This window comes from Scyliorhinus torazame, chromosome 1, assembly GCF_047496885.1.
Source record: "Scyliorhinus torazame isolate Kashiwa2021f chromosome 1, sScyTor2.1, whole genome shotgun sequence".
Taxonomy (NCBI): domain Eukaryota; kingdom Metazoa; phylum Chordata; class Chondrichthyes; order Carcharhiniformes; family Scyliorhinidae; genus Scyliorhinus; species Scyliorhinus torazame.
In genome coordinates, this window is record NC_092707.1 from 240671666 (window position 1) to 240686520 (window position 14855).

General features: G+C 47.3%; 2 protein-coding genes and 1 non-coding gene across 9 annotated transcripts in view; 2 read left to right on the plus strand and 1 right to left on the minus strand.

Annotated features, from left to right (window-relative positions):
- prkn (parkin RBR E3 ubiquitin protein ligase) overlaps nucleotides 1-2432 on the minus strand; it is a 1727639-nt gene extending 1725207 nt beyond the window's left edge. For 2 of the 6 annotated variants that reach the window (XM_072503795.1, XM_072503757.1), the window contains exon 1: nucleotides 2248-2428. Coding sequence is in view for 5 of the 6 variants with exons in the window: in XM_072503757.1 (XP_072359858.1) it covers nucleotides 2248-2254 (7 nt within the window). In the remaining variant the exon portion in view is untranslated. Of the gene's footprint in view, nucleotides 1-2247 lie in introns of all 6 variants that reach the window. The other 4 variants (XM_072503765.1, XM_072503792.1, XM_072503774.1 and 1 more) reach the window with 4 other exon arrangements.
- Nucleotides 1955-2026, plus strand: trnad-guc (transfer RNA aspartic acid (anticodon GUC)). The gene has a single exon. It is a non-coding gene; the product is annotated as a tRNA-Asp (tRNA).
- Nucleotides 2433-3666: 1234 nt separating the features above from the next.
- The window catches only part of LOC140419803 (parkin coregulated gene protein homolog), a 671928-nt gene continuing 660739 nt past the window's right edge, over nucleotides 3667-14855 (plus strand). Inside the window, exon 1 of one of the 2 annotated variants that reach the window (XM_072503824.1) lies at nucleotides 3667-3908. In XM_072503824.1, the coding sequence (XP_072359925.1) occupies nucleotides 3783-3908 (126 nt within the window). In that variant the 5' untranslated portion in view covers nucleotides 3667-3782. The remainder of the gene's footprint in view (nucleotides 3909-14855) is intronic. The other variant, XM_072503816.1, reaches the window with a different exon arrangement.

The following is a 14855-nucleotide window of genomic DNA, read 5'->3' on the forward strand; positions in this document are numbered from 1 at the left end:
GGGGTTGAACCTTTGTCTTAGATTAATCATAGATTATCATTGAATTTACAGTGCAGTCTGCACCAGCTCTTGGAAAGAGCACCCTACCCAAACTCAACACCTCCACCCAACATCAAGGGCAATTTTGGACACTAAAGGCAATTTATCATGGCCAATCCACCTACCCTGCACATCTTCGGACTGTGGGAGGAAACCGGAGCACACGGAGAAAACCCACTCAGACACGGGGAGGATGTACAGACTCCGCACAGACAGTGACCCAAGCCGGAATCGAACCTGGGACCCTGGAGCTGTGAAGTAATTGTGCTATCCACAATGCTACCGTGCTGCCCTTAAGAACAAATAAATCTACACTATATCATTTTACCGTAATCCATGTACCTATCCAATAGCTGCTTGAAGGTCCCTAATGTTTCCGACTCAACTACTTGCACAGGCAGTGCATTCCATGCCCCCACTACTCTCTGGGTAAAGAACCTACCTCTGATATCCCTCCTATATCTTCCACCTTTCACCTTAAATTTATGTCCCCTTGTCATGGTTTGTTCCACCCGGGGAAAAAGTTTCTGACTGTCTACTCTATCTATTCCCCTGATCATCTTATAAACCTCTATCAAGTCGCCCCTCATCCTTCTCCGTTCTAATGAGAAAAGGCCTAGCACCCTCAACCTTTCCTCGGAAGACCTACTCTCCATTCCAGGTAACATCCTGGTAAATCTTCTTTGCACCTTTTCCAAAGCTTCCACATCCTAAAATGAGGTGACCAGAACTGTACACAGTACTCCAAATGTGGCCTTCCCAAAGTTTTGTACAGCTGCATCATCACCTCACGGCTCTTAAATGCAATCCCTCTGTTAATGAACGCGAGCACACCATAGGCCTTCTTCACAGCTCTATCCACTTGAGTAGCAACTTTCAAAGATGTATGAACATAGACCCCAAGATCTCTCTGCTCCTCCACATTGCCAAGAACTCTACCGTTAACCCTGTATTCCGCATTCATATTTGTCCTTCCAAAATGGACAACCTCACACTTTTCAGGGTTAAACTCCATCTGCCACTTCTCAGCCCAGCTCTGCATCCTATCTATGTCTCTTTGCAGCCGACAAAAGCCCTCCTTAATATCCACAACTCCACCAATCTTCGTATCGTCTGCAAATTTACTGACCCACCCTTCAACTCCCTCATCCAAGTCATTCATGAAAATCACAAACAGCAGAGGACCCAGAACTGATCCCTGCGGTACGCCACTGGTAACTGGGATCCAGGCTGAATATTTGCCATCCACCACCACTCTCTGACTTCTATCGGTTAGCCAGTTCGTTATCCAACTGGCCAAATTTCCCACTATCCTATGCCTCCTTACTTTCTGCAGAAGCCTACCATGGGGAACCTTATCAAATGCCTTATTAAAATCCATGTACACTACATCCACTGCTTTACCTTCATCCACCTGCTTGGTCACCTCCTCAAAGAATTCAATCAGATTTGTAAGGCAAGACCTACCCCTCACAAATCCGTGCTGACTATCCCTAATCAAGCAGTGTCTTTCCAGATGCTCAGAAATCCTATCCTTCACTTGATGGACCGAATGGCCTCCTTCTGCACTGTCGGGATGCTATGATACACAATGCAGATTGTATCGAGAATAGATAACAAGGCACTGAATATGTCGATTAGAATGTATCTATTTTTAAAAATTGAATGAGTTGTGACTCACTTTGGAGCAAGCTGATAAGATGACAATTTTTTGTAATCAAGACCAGTTTTACTCATTTCCCTGACATTGAATTCCAACATGTAAAGCTATGTACAAAACTTACTAAACCACTGGATATATTAAATTTAATCTATTTTCTGACTGGAAAATTCCCTCTGAAACCTGGTAGTCTTGTCATTACAATTTCCTATACTGCCTTCTTCTACTGTAAAATTTAGACGTCTCTTCATCTGGTCCTCGGTAGTATAGTGGTTAGTATCCCCGCCTGTCACGCGGGAGACCGGGGTTCAATTCCCCGCCGGGGAGGATTTATTTTTAAATTAAGCATTTTATTCAGAATTAAATTCAGAAATTCTTATACTTGATGGTTCCTCAATCCTTTCCCCCACATTTCCTTTCGTTAAAATCCCCGTTTTCTAAAATGTAAAGTGAATGTTTGGCCTAACAGATCTGAGAGGCACAAGTGTCACTGGCACATTTAAACAAGACCCAGCAAGAAGGCGGCTTTGTTGCAAGTCGTCACCTACCGATCATTTCTTTGATCACTTCAGCTCTATGAGGGGGGAGTTGTTGGAAGATTTGGGCAGAGCCCCCGAATTTTATGCCACATCAACTGTCCGATTTATGGTCAAAAGCCTGCCGGCTGGGTCATTCTGCGCCTGCGTGCTAAAGATTTCTCGTCCCTGCGCTGCAGGGTTGTTTACCAACAAGGGCTCGAGGGGGGAGGAGGGCAATGGGGGTGGGGAGGAAAGGGCAAAGGGGGAGGGGAAGGGAGGGCAAAGGGGGAGGGGAAGGGAGGGCAAGAGGGGGCAAAGGGGGAGGGGGAGGGGAGGAAAGGGGGAGGGGAAGGGAGGGCAAGAGGGGAGGAGGGGGCAAAGGGGGAGGGGAAGGGAGGGCAAAGGGGGAGGGGAGGAAAGGGCAAAGGGGGAGGGCAAAGGGGGAGGGGAAGGGAGGGCAAAGGGGGAGGGGAAGGGAGGGGGAGGGAGGGCAGAGGGGGAGGGCAAAGGAGCAGGGATTGCAGAGGGGGAGGGAGGGCAAAAGGAGGGGGAGGGCAAAGGAACAGGGATTGCGGAGGGGGAGGGAGGGCAAAGGGGGAGGGGAGTGGATGAGAGGGCAAAGGGGAGGGGAAGGGGGGAAAAGGGGGAGGGGAGTGGAGGCGAGGGGGGAGGGGAAGGGAAGGGCAAAGGGGGAGGGGAAGGGGGCAAAGGGGGAGGGGAAGGGGGCAAAGGGGAAGGGGGAGGGGAAGGGGGCAAAGGGGGAGGGGAAGGGAGGGCAAAGGGGGAGGGGAAGGGAGGGCAAAGGGGGAGGGGAAGGGAGGGCAAAGGGGGAGGGGAAGGGAGAGCGACAGGGGCTCGAGCGCTGAGATGGGGGAATCCAAGAGCGCGGGAGGAGGTCAGGGCAGTTTGGAAATACAGGGGCTTTACAGTATGAGCGGCGTGATGGATGGGCAACAAGAACCTGCCTGAGGACATCCTAAGAACGATTTTGAAAACAAAGGTCAAGGGGGCCTCAGAGATCGTGAGGGTTTGGTGGAAGCCAAGGGGTGGGTGGCTCACAGGATCCAGTGAACCCGGTTGTGACAGCGAAGTCCTGGCGGACAGGGGAAGCTTCAGGTGCGAGGAGCCGGGAAGCAACATGTCGACCAAAGCGTTCTGCTCAGTGTGAAAGTTGTGGGTCCTTTTGGGGATTTTATTTTTATAACCGCCCAACCCAACATTTGCAGAGTAAAAATGTTTTCAAGGTTTCCTGAAGGCGGAGGCGGCCTGATTCCAACATAAGCGCGCCCCCCCCCCCGCGCGCGCGCGCCGCCACCCCGCGCGCGCGCCGCCACCCCGCGCGCGCGCGCCACAGCTGTCAAACTGAAATAACGGGGCGGGGTTCTGAGGAGGCGGAAATGACGCCGTTTGTTTAACACGTCTCCCTTAGCAACGGAGCTGCCAGGAAAACCATCAGCTGTTTGTGAACCAAGCTTCAGTCAGAACCGCCCGCAAGAGGAATACAACAGCGGAATTTTGTTCAGTGGGAGGTGTCTTACTGCTACTCTGTCCTCACAACAAATAAAATGCCAGCTGCCTACACACTGGAAAAGGGCAACCAGAAACTTCTGGCATCAATGTATCAAAGACCCAAGAAGGATCATAGAGTAACTGAAGGTTTCACAGTGAAAGCCATGATGAAAAATTCCATTGTAAGTAGTTAAATATTCATTGGATCACATGCATAAACGCAGACTGCAAGGTGACTTTAACCTCCCTTTCTTTTTTTTAACTGGGACGGGTGTGAGGTTAAGAATGAAAATGTTCCCAACACCGTCTCATTTTATTGTAGCAACATTTGCCCCCACACTCAGCAAGTCCAAATTCACACGATCGTTTACTCCACGACGGCAACAACAACATTGCACTTTTGTAGCATCCTTTTAAAGTATCGACAGGGTCCCACCGAGCTTGTCTGTGTTCAATAACCAAAGGCAAGACTGAAAGAGAAACTCCGAACTCTCTGTTCAGAAAAGTTTCACACTTGTCACTCTCCGAGGTTTGGAACAATTCGTGAAATTCTCTGTGTCCGAAATAAAATCATTCTGTTTTGGACGAGACAGAGGCAGGAGGACACATTTATTATTCAGTTGCCTGCATTAAAAAGTGTTAATTAAACTTCTCTGAGCTCCTGGTGGTTCAGCAAGCTTATTCAACGAGTAGTTGAATCCTGCAGACAAGGAAGATAACAAACAGGTTCTGCCTCCGATATGTCTTGAATTAATCAATGCCAGGCAGCAGTGGTTTCCAAGCCACGTAAAAGCAAAATACTGCGGCTAATGGGAATCTGAAATAAAACCAGAAAATGCTGCAGGCCAAGCAGCAGTTCTGGAGAAAGAGGAACAGTCAACATTTCAACTCAATGGCCTTTTGACTCGGTTCCTTTCATTGTGCTGTTGACTTCAGCATGTCCAAGCCAGGAAGGACAACATTTCGAGCTTTCTGTTCCTTTCTGTCCACACTTAGCGAAATACCAATGGTGTCAAATGCTAACCCCCCCCACACACACACACACACACACACATAAGTGAATGTTTGGGGTGCAGGAGTAAAATTTTTAAAAATAGTATATAAAATATTTTTGGGTGTTTATTTAAAATGTCCAATTTCCTCATGTAAACATATTCAGTGTTAGTCTCCCAGCTAACTGATGGAAAACACATCACCAGCTAGCTGGGTTGAGCGGCTGCAGCTTCAGGGTGAGTCAATAACTTCAGTTCGGGTCAAAAATAATCTTGAGATTGTGAACAGCATGGACTTTGTGACCGGGACTGAATTCTTCCAAGTGTTTAACTGAAGGAAATTACGGCTCATCCACGACTGGGGGATATTGGCCGAACAGTTCAACAGCACCCAGACAAAGCACAGGCAGCACTGAGTGTGTGAATTGCTGTTTTAGAGTTGATACCTTCTACATTGGCAGAAAAGCCCTTCTTCAGTTTTCTCGGGTTGTAAAAGACTAATAATTCATAGATTTCATAGAATTTACAGTGCAGAAGGAGGCCATTCGGCCCATCGTCAATAAATAGTCCGACGTAGAAAACACATCATTCGCAACATGTCTTCAGACTATCCACAACTGTTAACTGTTAATCGCGTCTACGCTGGCTCTTGGAAAGAGCACCCTACCCAAGCCCACACCTCCACTCTATCACCATAACCCAGTAACCCCACCCAACACTAAGGGCAATTTTGGACACTAAGGGCAATTTAGCATGGCCAATCCACCTAACCTGCACATCTTTGGACTGTGGAAGGAAACCGGAGCACCCGGAGGAAACCCACGCACACACGGGGAGACCATGCAGACTCTGCACAGACAGTGACCCAAGCCAGGAATCGAACCTGGGACCCTGGAGCTGTGAAGCAATTGTGCTAACCGCTATCCTACCGTGCTGACGTTTTTTACAGTCCGCAATGTTTTATTATTTTTCACTTAAAAGGAATTGTGGTTTGCCAATTGCTGTTACTGCCCTTTTATTTATTTTTGCCCCCAGTATCTATCTCTCGAAGTTAACAGTTGTGGATAGCCTGAAGGCATGTTACGAATGATGTGTTTTCTACGTCGGTCTATTTATTGATGATCGCATCTGCGTTTCGCAGTGAGATGAGTTTGTAAGGCCTGCATTCTGTTGGGTCTTTGTCTTTCTTGGGTATCAGCAAGATTGAGGCTTGTGCCAGTGTTGGCGGCATGGTGCCCCTCACCAATGAATCTGTGAACATTTCCCGCAGGTGTGCAGCCAGTGTGTCGCAAATGTTTTATAGAACATAGAACAATACAGCGCAGTACAGGCCCTTCGGCCCACGATGTTGCACCAAAACAAAAGCCATCTAACCTACACTATGCCATTATCATCCATATGTTTATCCAATAAACTTTTAAATGCCCTCAATGTTGGCGAGTTCACTACTGTAGCAGGTAGGGCATTCCACGGCCTCACTACTCTTTGCGTAAAGAACCTACCTCTGACCCCTGTCCTATATCTATTACCCCTCCGTTTAAAGTTATGTCCCCTCGTGCCAGCCATTTCCATCCGCGGGAGAAGGCTCTCACTGTCCACCCTATCCAACCCCCTGATCATTTTGTATGCCTCTATTAAGTCTCCTCTTAACCTTCTTCTCTCCAACGAAAACAACCTCAAGTCCATCAGCCTTTCCTCATAAGATTTTCCCTCCATACCAGGCAACATCCTGGTAAATCTCCTCTGCACCCGCTCCAAAGCCTCCACGTCCTTCCTATAATGCGGTGACCAGAACTGTACGCAATACTCCAAATGCGGCCGTACCAGAGTTCTGTACAGCTGCAACATGACCTCCCGACTCCGGAACTCAATCCCTCTACCAATAAAGGCCAACACTCCGTAGGCCTTCTTCACAACCCTATCAACCTGGGTGGCAACTTTCAGGGATCTATGTACATGGACACCTAGATCCCTCTGCTCATCCACACTTTCAAGAACTTTACCATTAGCCAAATATTCCGCATTCCTGTTATTCCTTCCAAAGTGAATCACCTCACACTTCTCTACATTAAACTCCATTTGCCACCTCTCAGCCCAGCTCTGCATCTTATCTATATCCCTCTGTAACCTGCTACATCCTTCCACACTATCGACAACACCACCGACTTTAGTATCGTCTGCAAATTTACTCACCCACCCTTCTGCGCCTTCCTCTAGGTCATTGATAAAAATGACAAACAGCAACGGCCCCAGAACAGATCCTTGTGGTACTCCACTTGTGACTGTACTCCATTCTGAACATTTCCCATCAACCACCACCCTCTGTCTTCTTTCAGCTAGCCAATTTCTGATCCACATCTCTAAATCACCCTCAATCCCCAGCCTCCGTATTTTCTGCAATAGCCTACCGTGGGGAACCTTATCAAACGCTTTGCTGAAATCCATATACACCACATCAACTGCTCTACCCTCATCTACCTGTTCAGTCACCTTCTCAAAGAACTCAATAAGGTTTGTGAGGCATGACCTACCCTTCACAAAGCCATGCTGACTATCCCTGATCATATTATTCCTATCGAGATGATTATAAATCTTGTCTCTTATAATCCCCTCCAAGACTTTACCCACTACAGATGTGAGGCTCACCGGTCTATAGTTGCCGGGGTTGTCTCTGCTCCCCTTTTTGAACAAAGGGACCACATTTGCTGTCCTCCAGTCCTATGGCACTATTCCTGTAGCCAATGATGACATAAAAATCAAAGCCAAAGGTCCAGTAATCTATTCCCTGGCCTCCCAGAGAATCCTAGGATAAATCCCATCAGGTCCCGGGGACTTATATATTTTCAGCCTGTCCAGAATTGCCAACACCTCTTCCCTACGTACCTCAATGCCATCTATTCTATTAGCCTGGGGCTCAGCATTCTCCTCCACAACATTATCTTTTTCCTGAGTGAATACTGACGAAACATATTCATTTAGTATCTCGCCGATCTCTTCAGACTCCACACACAATTTCCCATCCCTGTCCTTGACTGGTCCTACTCTTTCCCTAGTCATTCGCTTATTCCTGACATACCTATAGAAAGCTTTTGGGTTTTCCTTGATCCTTCCTGCCAAATACTTCTCCTGTCCCCTCCTTGCTCGTCTTAGCTCTCTCTTTAGATCCTTCCTCGCTACCTTGTAACTATCCATCGCCCCACTGAAACTTCACACCTCATCTTCACATAGGCCTCCTTCTTCCTCTTAACAAGAGATTCCACTTGGTAAACCACGGTTCCCTCGCTCAACGCCTTCCTCCCTGCCTGACCGGTACATACTTATCAAGAACACGCAGTAGCTGATCCTTGAAGTCTGCCAGGAATCCATCTGGTCCAGGTGCCTCCCCTGCCTGCATGGAGTTGATACTCTCCATGACTTTTCCCAGTTCTAGCAGTGCTTCCAACCCCTGTTTCCTATCCTCCCCCACGACTGGCATGTCCAGTCCATCGAGGAACTGCTTCATCCTCAAGTCCCCTGCTGGGGGCTCGGAGGTGTACAGCCCCTGGTAGAAGGTCTCAAATGATTTGTTTGGGCAGCACGGTAGCACAGTGGTTAGCACAGTTGCTTCACAGCTCCAGGGTCCCAGGTTCGATTCCTGGCATGGGTCACTGTCTGTGCGGAGTCTGTATGTTCTCCCCATGTGTGCGTGGGTTTCCTCCGGGTGCTCCGGTTTCCTCCCACAGTCCAAAGATGTGCAGGTTAGGTGGGTTGGCCATGATAAATTGCCCTTAGTGTCCAAAAAGGTTAGTTGGGGTTACTGGGTTACAGGGATAGAGTGGAGGCATGGTCTTAAGTGGGGTGCTCTTTCCAAGGGCTGGTGCAGACTCGATGGGCCGAATGGCCTCCTTCTGCACTGCAAATTCTATGATTTTATGATACTGATCCTACCCCTCACATAGTCATCTATGTCATTTATATAAATGACAAACAATAGGGAGCCTAGCACGGATCCATGTGGTACCCACTGGTCACTGGCTTCCAAACACTAAAGCAACCGTCTATCATCACCCTCTGTCTCCTACTGCAAAGCCAATTATGAGTCCACGTTATCAAATCACCCTGTATCCTATGCGCATTTGCCTTCTTCATAAGTTTCCCATGTGGGACCTTGTCAAAGACTTTGCTGAAATCCATGTAAACTACATCAACTGCACTACATCATCTACACACTTGGTTACTTGCTCAAAAACTTCAATCAAATTTGTTAGGCATGATCTCCCTCTGACAAAGCATGCTGACTATCCCTGATCAAACCTTTCCTCTCCAAATGGAGCTAGATTCTCTCCTTCAGAATCTTCTCCATTAGTTTCCCAACCACTGACATGAGACTCACTTGTCTGTAGTTCTCTACAACCTTTCTTAAATAGTGGGACCACATTAGCTGTTCTCCAGTCCTCTGGCACGTCCCCTGTGGCCAGAGAGGAATTACAAATGTGGGTCAAAGCCCCGGCCATCTCCTCTCTCGCCTCCCACAGCAGCCTGAGGCATAATCCATCTGGACCTGGAGATTTGCCCACTTTTAAGCCCACCAATACCTCCAATACCTTGTCACTCCCTATGACAATTTGTTCGAGAACCTCACAATCTCGCTTACCGAGTTCCATAACTACCTCCTCGTTCTCTTGGATGAAGACAGATGTGACATATTCATTCAACACCCTGCACAATGTCCTCTGGCTCTAGCCACATATTTCTCCCTCGATCCTTAATGGGTCCTACTCTTTCCCTTGTTATCCTCTTCCCATTGATATACTGAGAGAATATCTTGGGATTCTCCCTACTTTTACTAGCCAGAGCTTTCTCATATCCCCTCTTTGCTATCCTAATTAATATTTTAAGCTCCATCCTGCACTTTCTGTACTCCACTAATGCCTCTGCAGACTTCCTCCCTCTACTTCTTAAAAGTGTTTCTTTTCCTTCTCATCGTGTCCTGAATGTCTCTGCTTATCCATGGTTCTCTGGGTTTGTTACACCTTCCTATTACCCGAGAAGGAACATATTGAGCCTGTATCTTCCCCATTTCATCTTTGAATACCCACCACTGCTCTTCTCTAGATTTCCCCACAAGTAACTCTTTCCAGTCTACCTTGGCCAGATCCTGCTTTATTTTGTTAAAATCGACTCTCCCCCAATCCAAAATCTCTTTTTGCAACTTGTCTATTTCTTTGTCCATAACAAATTTAAATTGATCCATGTTGTGGTCGCTCTCACTAAAATGCAACCCCACCACCACATCAACCACCTGCCCGGCTCCATTCACCAGAATTAGGTCCAGCACTGCACCATCCCTTCTTGGACCCTCTACATATTGAGCTAAAAGGTTCTCCTGTATACGTTTTAAGAATTCTATTCCATCTGAGCCTTAACATGATGGCTATCCCAATTAATTTGGGGAAACGTGAAATCACCGAATATAATTACCCTCTCATTACTTTTATACCCCTCCGCGATTTGCACAGATATTTTCTCCTTAAATTCCCGCTGACTATCTGGGGTCAATAATAAACACCTAGCAACATAGCTGTCCTTTGTTTATTCCTAAGCTCTGCCCACAAAGCTTCACTTGATGCTCCCTCGAAGATATCATCTCTCCTTACTGCAGTAACTGCCTCCTTAACTAATAATGCAATGCCTCCTCTGTCTTGCCTGAAGATTCTGTATCCCAGGATATTGAGCTACCAATCCTGCTCCTCACTCCACCATGTCTCAGTGATAGCTGTTATATCATAATTACACGTGTTAATCATCGCCCTTAACTCATTCGTTTTACCTTTAATACTCCTGGCATTAAAGTAGAGGCCATCCAGCCTTGTCTTACTCTTAGCAGAGTGCCTACCCAGACTCCACAGGGACAGTGACCCGGGGCCAGGATCGAACCCGGGTCTGTGTGAGACAACTGTGCTAACCACTTACCACGAACCCGGTGGTGGCGGCAACATTGAATATCTGGGGACAGTGGAGGCGACAGAGACGGGTGCGGGGAGCCCTGGTGGGGTCCCCAATCAGGAACAACCATAGGTTCGCCCCAGGAAGAATGGATGGAGGATTTCAGAGCTGGTTCCAGTTGGGAATTAGGAGGGTGGGAGATTTATTTATAGATGGGACTTTTGCGAGCTTGGGAGCATTGGAGGAAAAGTATAAGTTGCCCCGGGGAAATTTCTTGAGATATATGCAGGTGAGGGCATTTACTAGACAACAGGTGAGGGAATTTCCATTGCTCCCGACACAGGGGATACAGGACAGGGTGCTTTCAGGGGTGTGGGTCGGAGAGGGCAAGGTGTCAGAGATTTACCGAGAGATGAGGGAAGAGGGGGAGGAGTCGGTGGGCGAACTAAAAGGAAAGTGGGAAGAAGAACTAGGGGAGGAGATAGAGGAGGGTATGTGGGCTGATGCCCTAAGCAGGGTAAATTCCTCTTCCTCATGCGCCAGGCTTAGCCTGATTCAATTTAAGGCGCTACATAGAGCACACATAACGGGAGCAAGATTGAGCAGGTTCTTTGGAGTGGAGGACAAATGTGGGAGGTGTGGCGGGAGCCCGGCAAACCACGCACATATGTTTTGGGCATGCCCGGCACTGGAAGGGTATTGGAAGGGAGTGACGGGAGTGATTTCGCGGGTGGTGAGGGCCCGGGTCAAACCAGGCTGGGGGTTAGCTCTATTTGGAGTTGCGGAAGAGTCAGGAGTGCAGGAGGCGAAAGAGGCCGACGTTGTGGCCTTTGCGTCCCTAGTAGCCCGGCGCAGGATCCTACTCATGTGGAAGGAGGCGAAACCCCCCGGACTGGAGGCCTGGGTAAATGATATGGCGGGGTTCATTAAACTGGAGCAGATAAAGTTTGCCCTGAGAGGATCGGCTCAAGGGTTCACCAGGCGGTGGCAGCCATTTCTCGACTACCTAGGGGAACGTTAGAGGGAAGACAGATGACCAGCAGCAGCAACCCAGGGGGAGGGGGGGGGGGGAGGGGGGGTTTAGTTTAGGTCAAAGATAAAGGGGTTTTGTTACTTGTGTATTGTTTAAAATTTCTGTATTGTTATTGTTGCGTTTGCTTTGTAAGAGGGGAAAAATTGTTGTTTGGGAAAAAATTTTCAATAAAACATTTATAAAAAAAAAAAAAAACTGTGCTAACCACTGTGCTGCCCACTGTTTAATTTTAAGTTAAAGGACCGCTTTAAAACATCCAAGTAAAAGCAAAATACTGCGGATGCTTGTAATCGAAAAATAAAAACAGAAAATGCCAGATAAACTCAGCAGGTTTGGCAGCATCTGTGGAGAGAAGCCCAACTCTTTTTTCCCCCCATTAAATCGAACCCTAAGTGTGAATAAACACCGGTGTGGATCTCCCTGAAAAAGCTGGCGAGAAACAGCCTGCCAAACGCAGCAAAAATGACACTTAGAAATTAATTGTGCCCTTAATCTCCCAAACGGAGAATTCCGGCAAGAGCTAATGTTTCAGATCTAAATGATCCTTCTGAAATGAAATGTTAATCGCTTATTGTCACAAGTAGGCTTCAAATGAAGTTACTGTGGAAAGCCCCTAGTCGCCACATTCCGGCACCTGTTTGGGGAGGCTGGTCCGGGAATTGAACCGTGCTGCTGGCCTGCCTTGGTCTGCTTTAAAAGCCAGCTATTTAGCCCTACGGATCAACAAAACATAATTGTCTTTTAACATTTAGTGCTCATGCCACCACCTTCTTGAATCATTGCAGTCTATCTGGTGTAGGTCCGTCCACAGTACTGTTGGGAAGGAAGGCCTACAAAGCCTACAGCAATGGTGATGGCTGCAAGCTTTGGGTCATTTTGGGCTGTTGTCCAGAAACAGCATCCAGGAGATTTTTGGCCCTTATTCAGCATCATTCCTGGCCCTGACATATTTCTACATTACAACAGTAATTACTTGGGGTGCGATCTTCCCAAAGGGGAACAAAGACCCCGAGCGAGCGCATTTAGCCGTGTGTTTCCTGGCACTCACAGTGCCAAGAAACATATGGCTATTCAACGCAACTCGCTTTGATTAAGGGGCCTAAACGGGGAACATGCGGCCAAGGCTCCACATATGCCGTTTTTTACAATGAGGAGCTCTGCTTGCCAGAACCCCCCCCCCCCATTGTCGCGAGTAGCATTTAAAAAGGGTGTCCCGATCTCCGAGGCCCCCCCCCCAAAACATTCCCGACCTCGCCCCCTCAACCTGAATGCAAAATGGAAGTGTTCCAACACCCATGGTGGGCAATCCCGGCCTGATTGTACACGTGCAAAAAATGCCAGCCTGGAACCCTGGCATTGCCACCTGGGCACCTTGGCAATGCCATGCTGGCTGGCACTGCCAGGGCACCCAGGTGGCACCAGCAGTGCCAGGGCACCACCCTACCAAAGGGCATGCAGCTGGGGGCCTCCGATCCTCGTGGAGCCCCCCCACGAGTGCCATTCCGTCTGCTCCCGGTTTGTGTGAACCAATGCTGAACGGCACTCACCCAAGGTCCCCGATGCAAAGGGATTGAATCCCAATGCCACTGGTATCTTGGGAATCTGCACATTAGAGTAAGGCTTACTGCCTCTCTTAAATATGCAGATTTGCTAAAAGGTAATCCCGCCCATTGTTGCAAGCCGGGTAGATCCCGGGAGTGTGGTCTCCCACTTTCACCTGTCACGCTGCGCCATGGCGAGATGCTTTTCCGGCACAGCGTGGCCGGAGGATCACCCCCTTGAAAAGCACTTCATTGCCCTTTAAGTGCTTCGGAATATCCTGAAGTCATGAAGTCTTTTTTTATTTGCAATGGAGGCAGTTGCCTGATTGACTATGCAAGGATATTACTGGGAGATCCTTCTCAAATCATGTCTGATCATCTTGGACATAACTTTCAAGGCCTACTTTCATCACTGTTATTTGAGATCCAAAAGACATTCTTACTTAATTCATTTGTCTTTACACTTGTTTTGAGTACATTGTCTGTTTCAGTTGCCATAATCTGCCCGTGATCTGGGAATAACCTGACCATGTGCATGAAGTACAAAAGAATGGAAATCTGGCATAACAGGATAACACCCACTTTTCCTGCTTTGATCCCAGGAAATAGGTCTGCCTGGGTGTGAAGAATAGACAAAACAAATGTGTTCTTGTACTTTCCAATAAAGCATTGATGTTAACATGCCTTTTGCAACCTTCCAAGAACACTCTGGCACTATTCACACCTATGCATTACATTATAAAGTTCCACAAAACCGGCACAGTAGCACAGTGGGTAGGTAGCACTGTTGCTTCACAGCTCCAGGGTCCCAGGTTCGATTCCCAGCTTGGGTCACTGTCTGTGTGGAGTCTGCACGTTCTCCATGTGTCTGCGTGGGTTTACTCCGGGTGTTCTGGTTTCCTCTCACAAGTCCTGAAAGACATGCTGTTAAGTGAATTGGATATTCTAAATTCTCCCTCTGTGTACCCGAACAGGTGCCAGAATGTGGTGACTTGGGACTTTTCACAGTAATTTAATTGCAGTGTTAATGTAAGCCTACTTGTGACAATAAAGATTATTATTAAAACCTGAAGTAAGGTTGCCTTTCAAAGAAGAAAAAACTTCTTGCTACTCTTTGAATCAAATTAATCAAATTTGTGGGACAATATTTGCTTTCTGTCAACATTAAATTTGTTCCCATTTCCAAATTGAGTATTATGTAAGGAAATGGTCAGAAAGAAATATTGCCACAAACAGGTTGCCATCATATTGATAAGTTACAGGCCGTGATAGGTAACAGGAAATGGAAGGTAATACAGTCAAACAGCATTTGAATGGACATACGTAACTATGTTAGCTTTGTATGATTGTTATCAAACCTGCAACATTTACCAGATTATTTTGTACAAATGTAACTGCTTATTGTATATTGTCCATAAAAAATAATTGTATGTGTAAACTCAAAAACTGCAATGGGATCACTGTGACTGATTGATCCCCAGTGGACAAATGTTCTTACTGCAGAGGCTGAAAAATTTGAGTCCCAGCAGTCTGTTACCTTCAGGCCCATTGTTTTTTGAGCATACCTTTCCAGCTTGTTGGATCTTTAGGCAGGTTCTCTCACACGGTCATTTGGTCACTGCTTGACCTGCTCAAAAC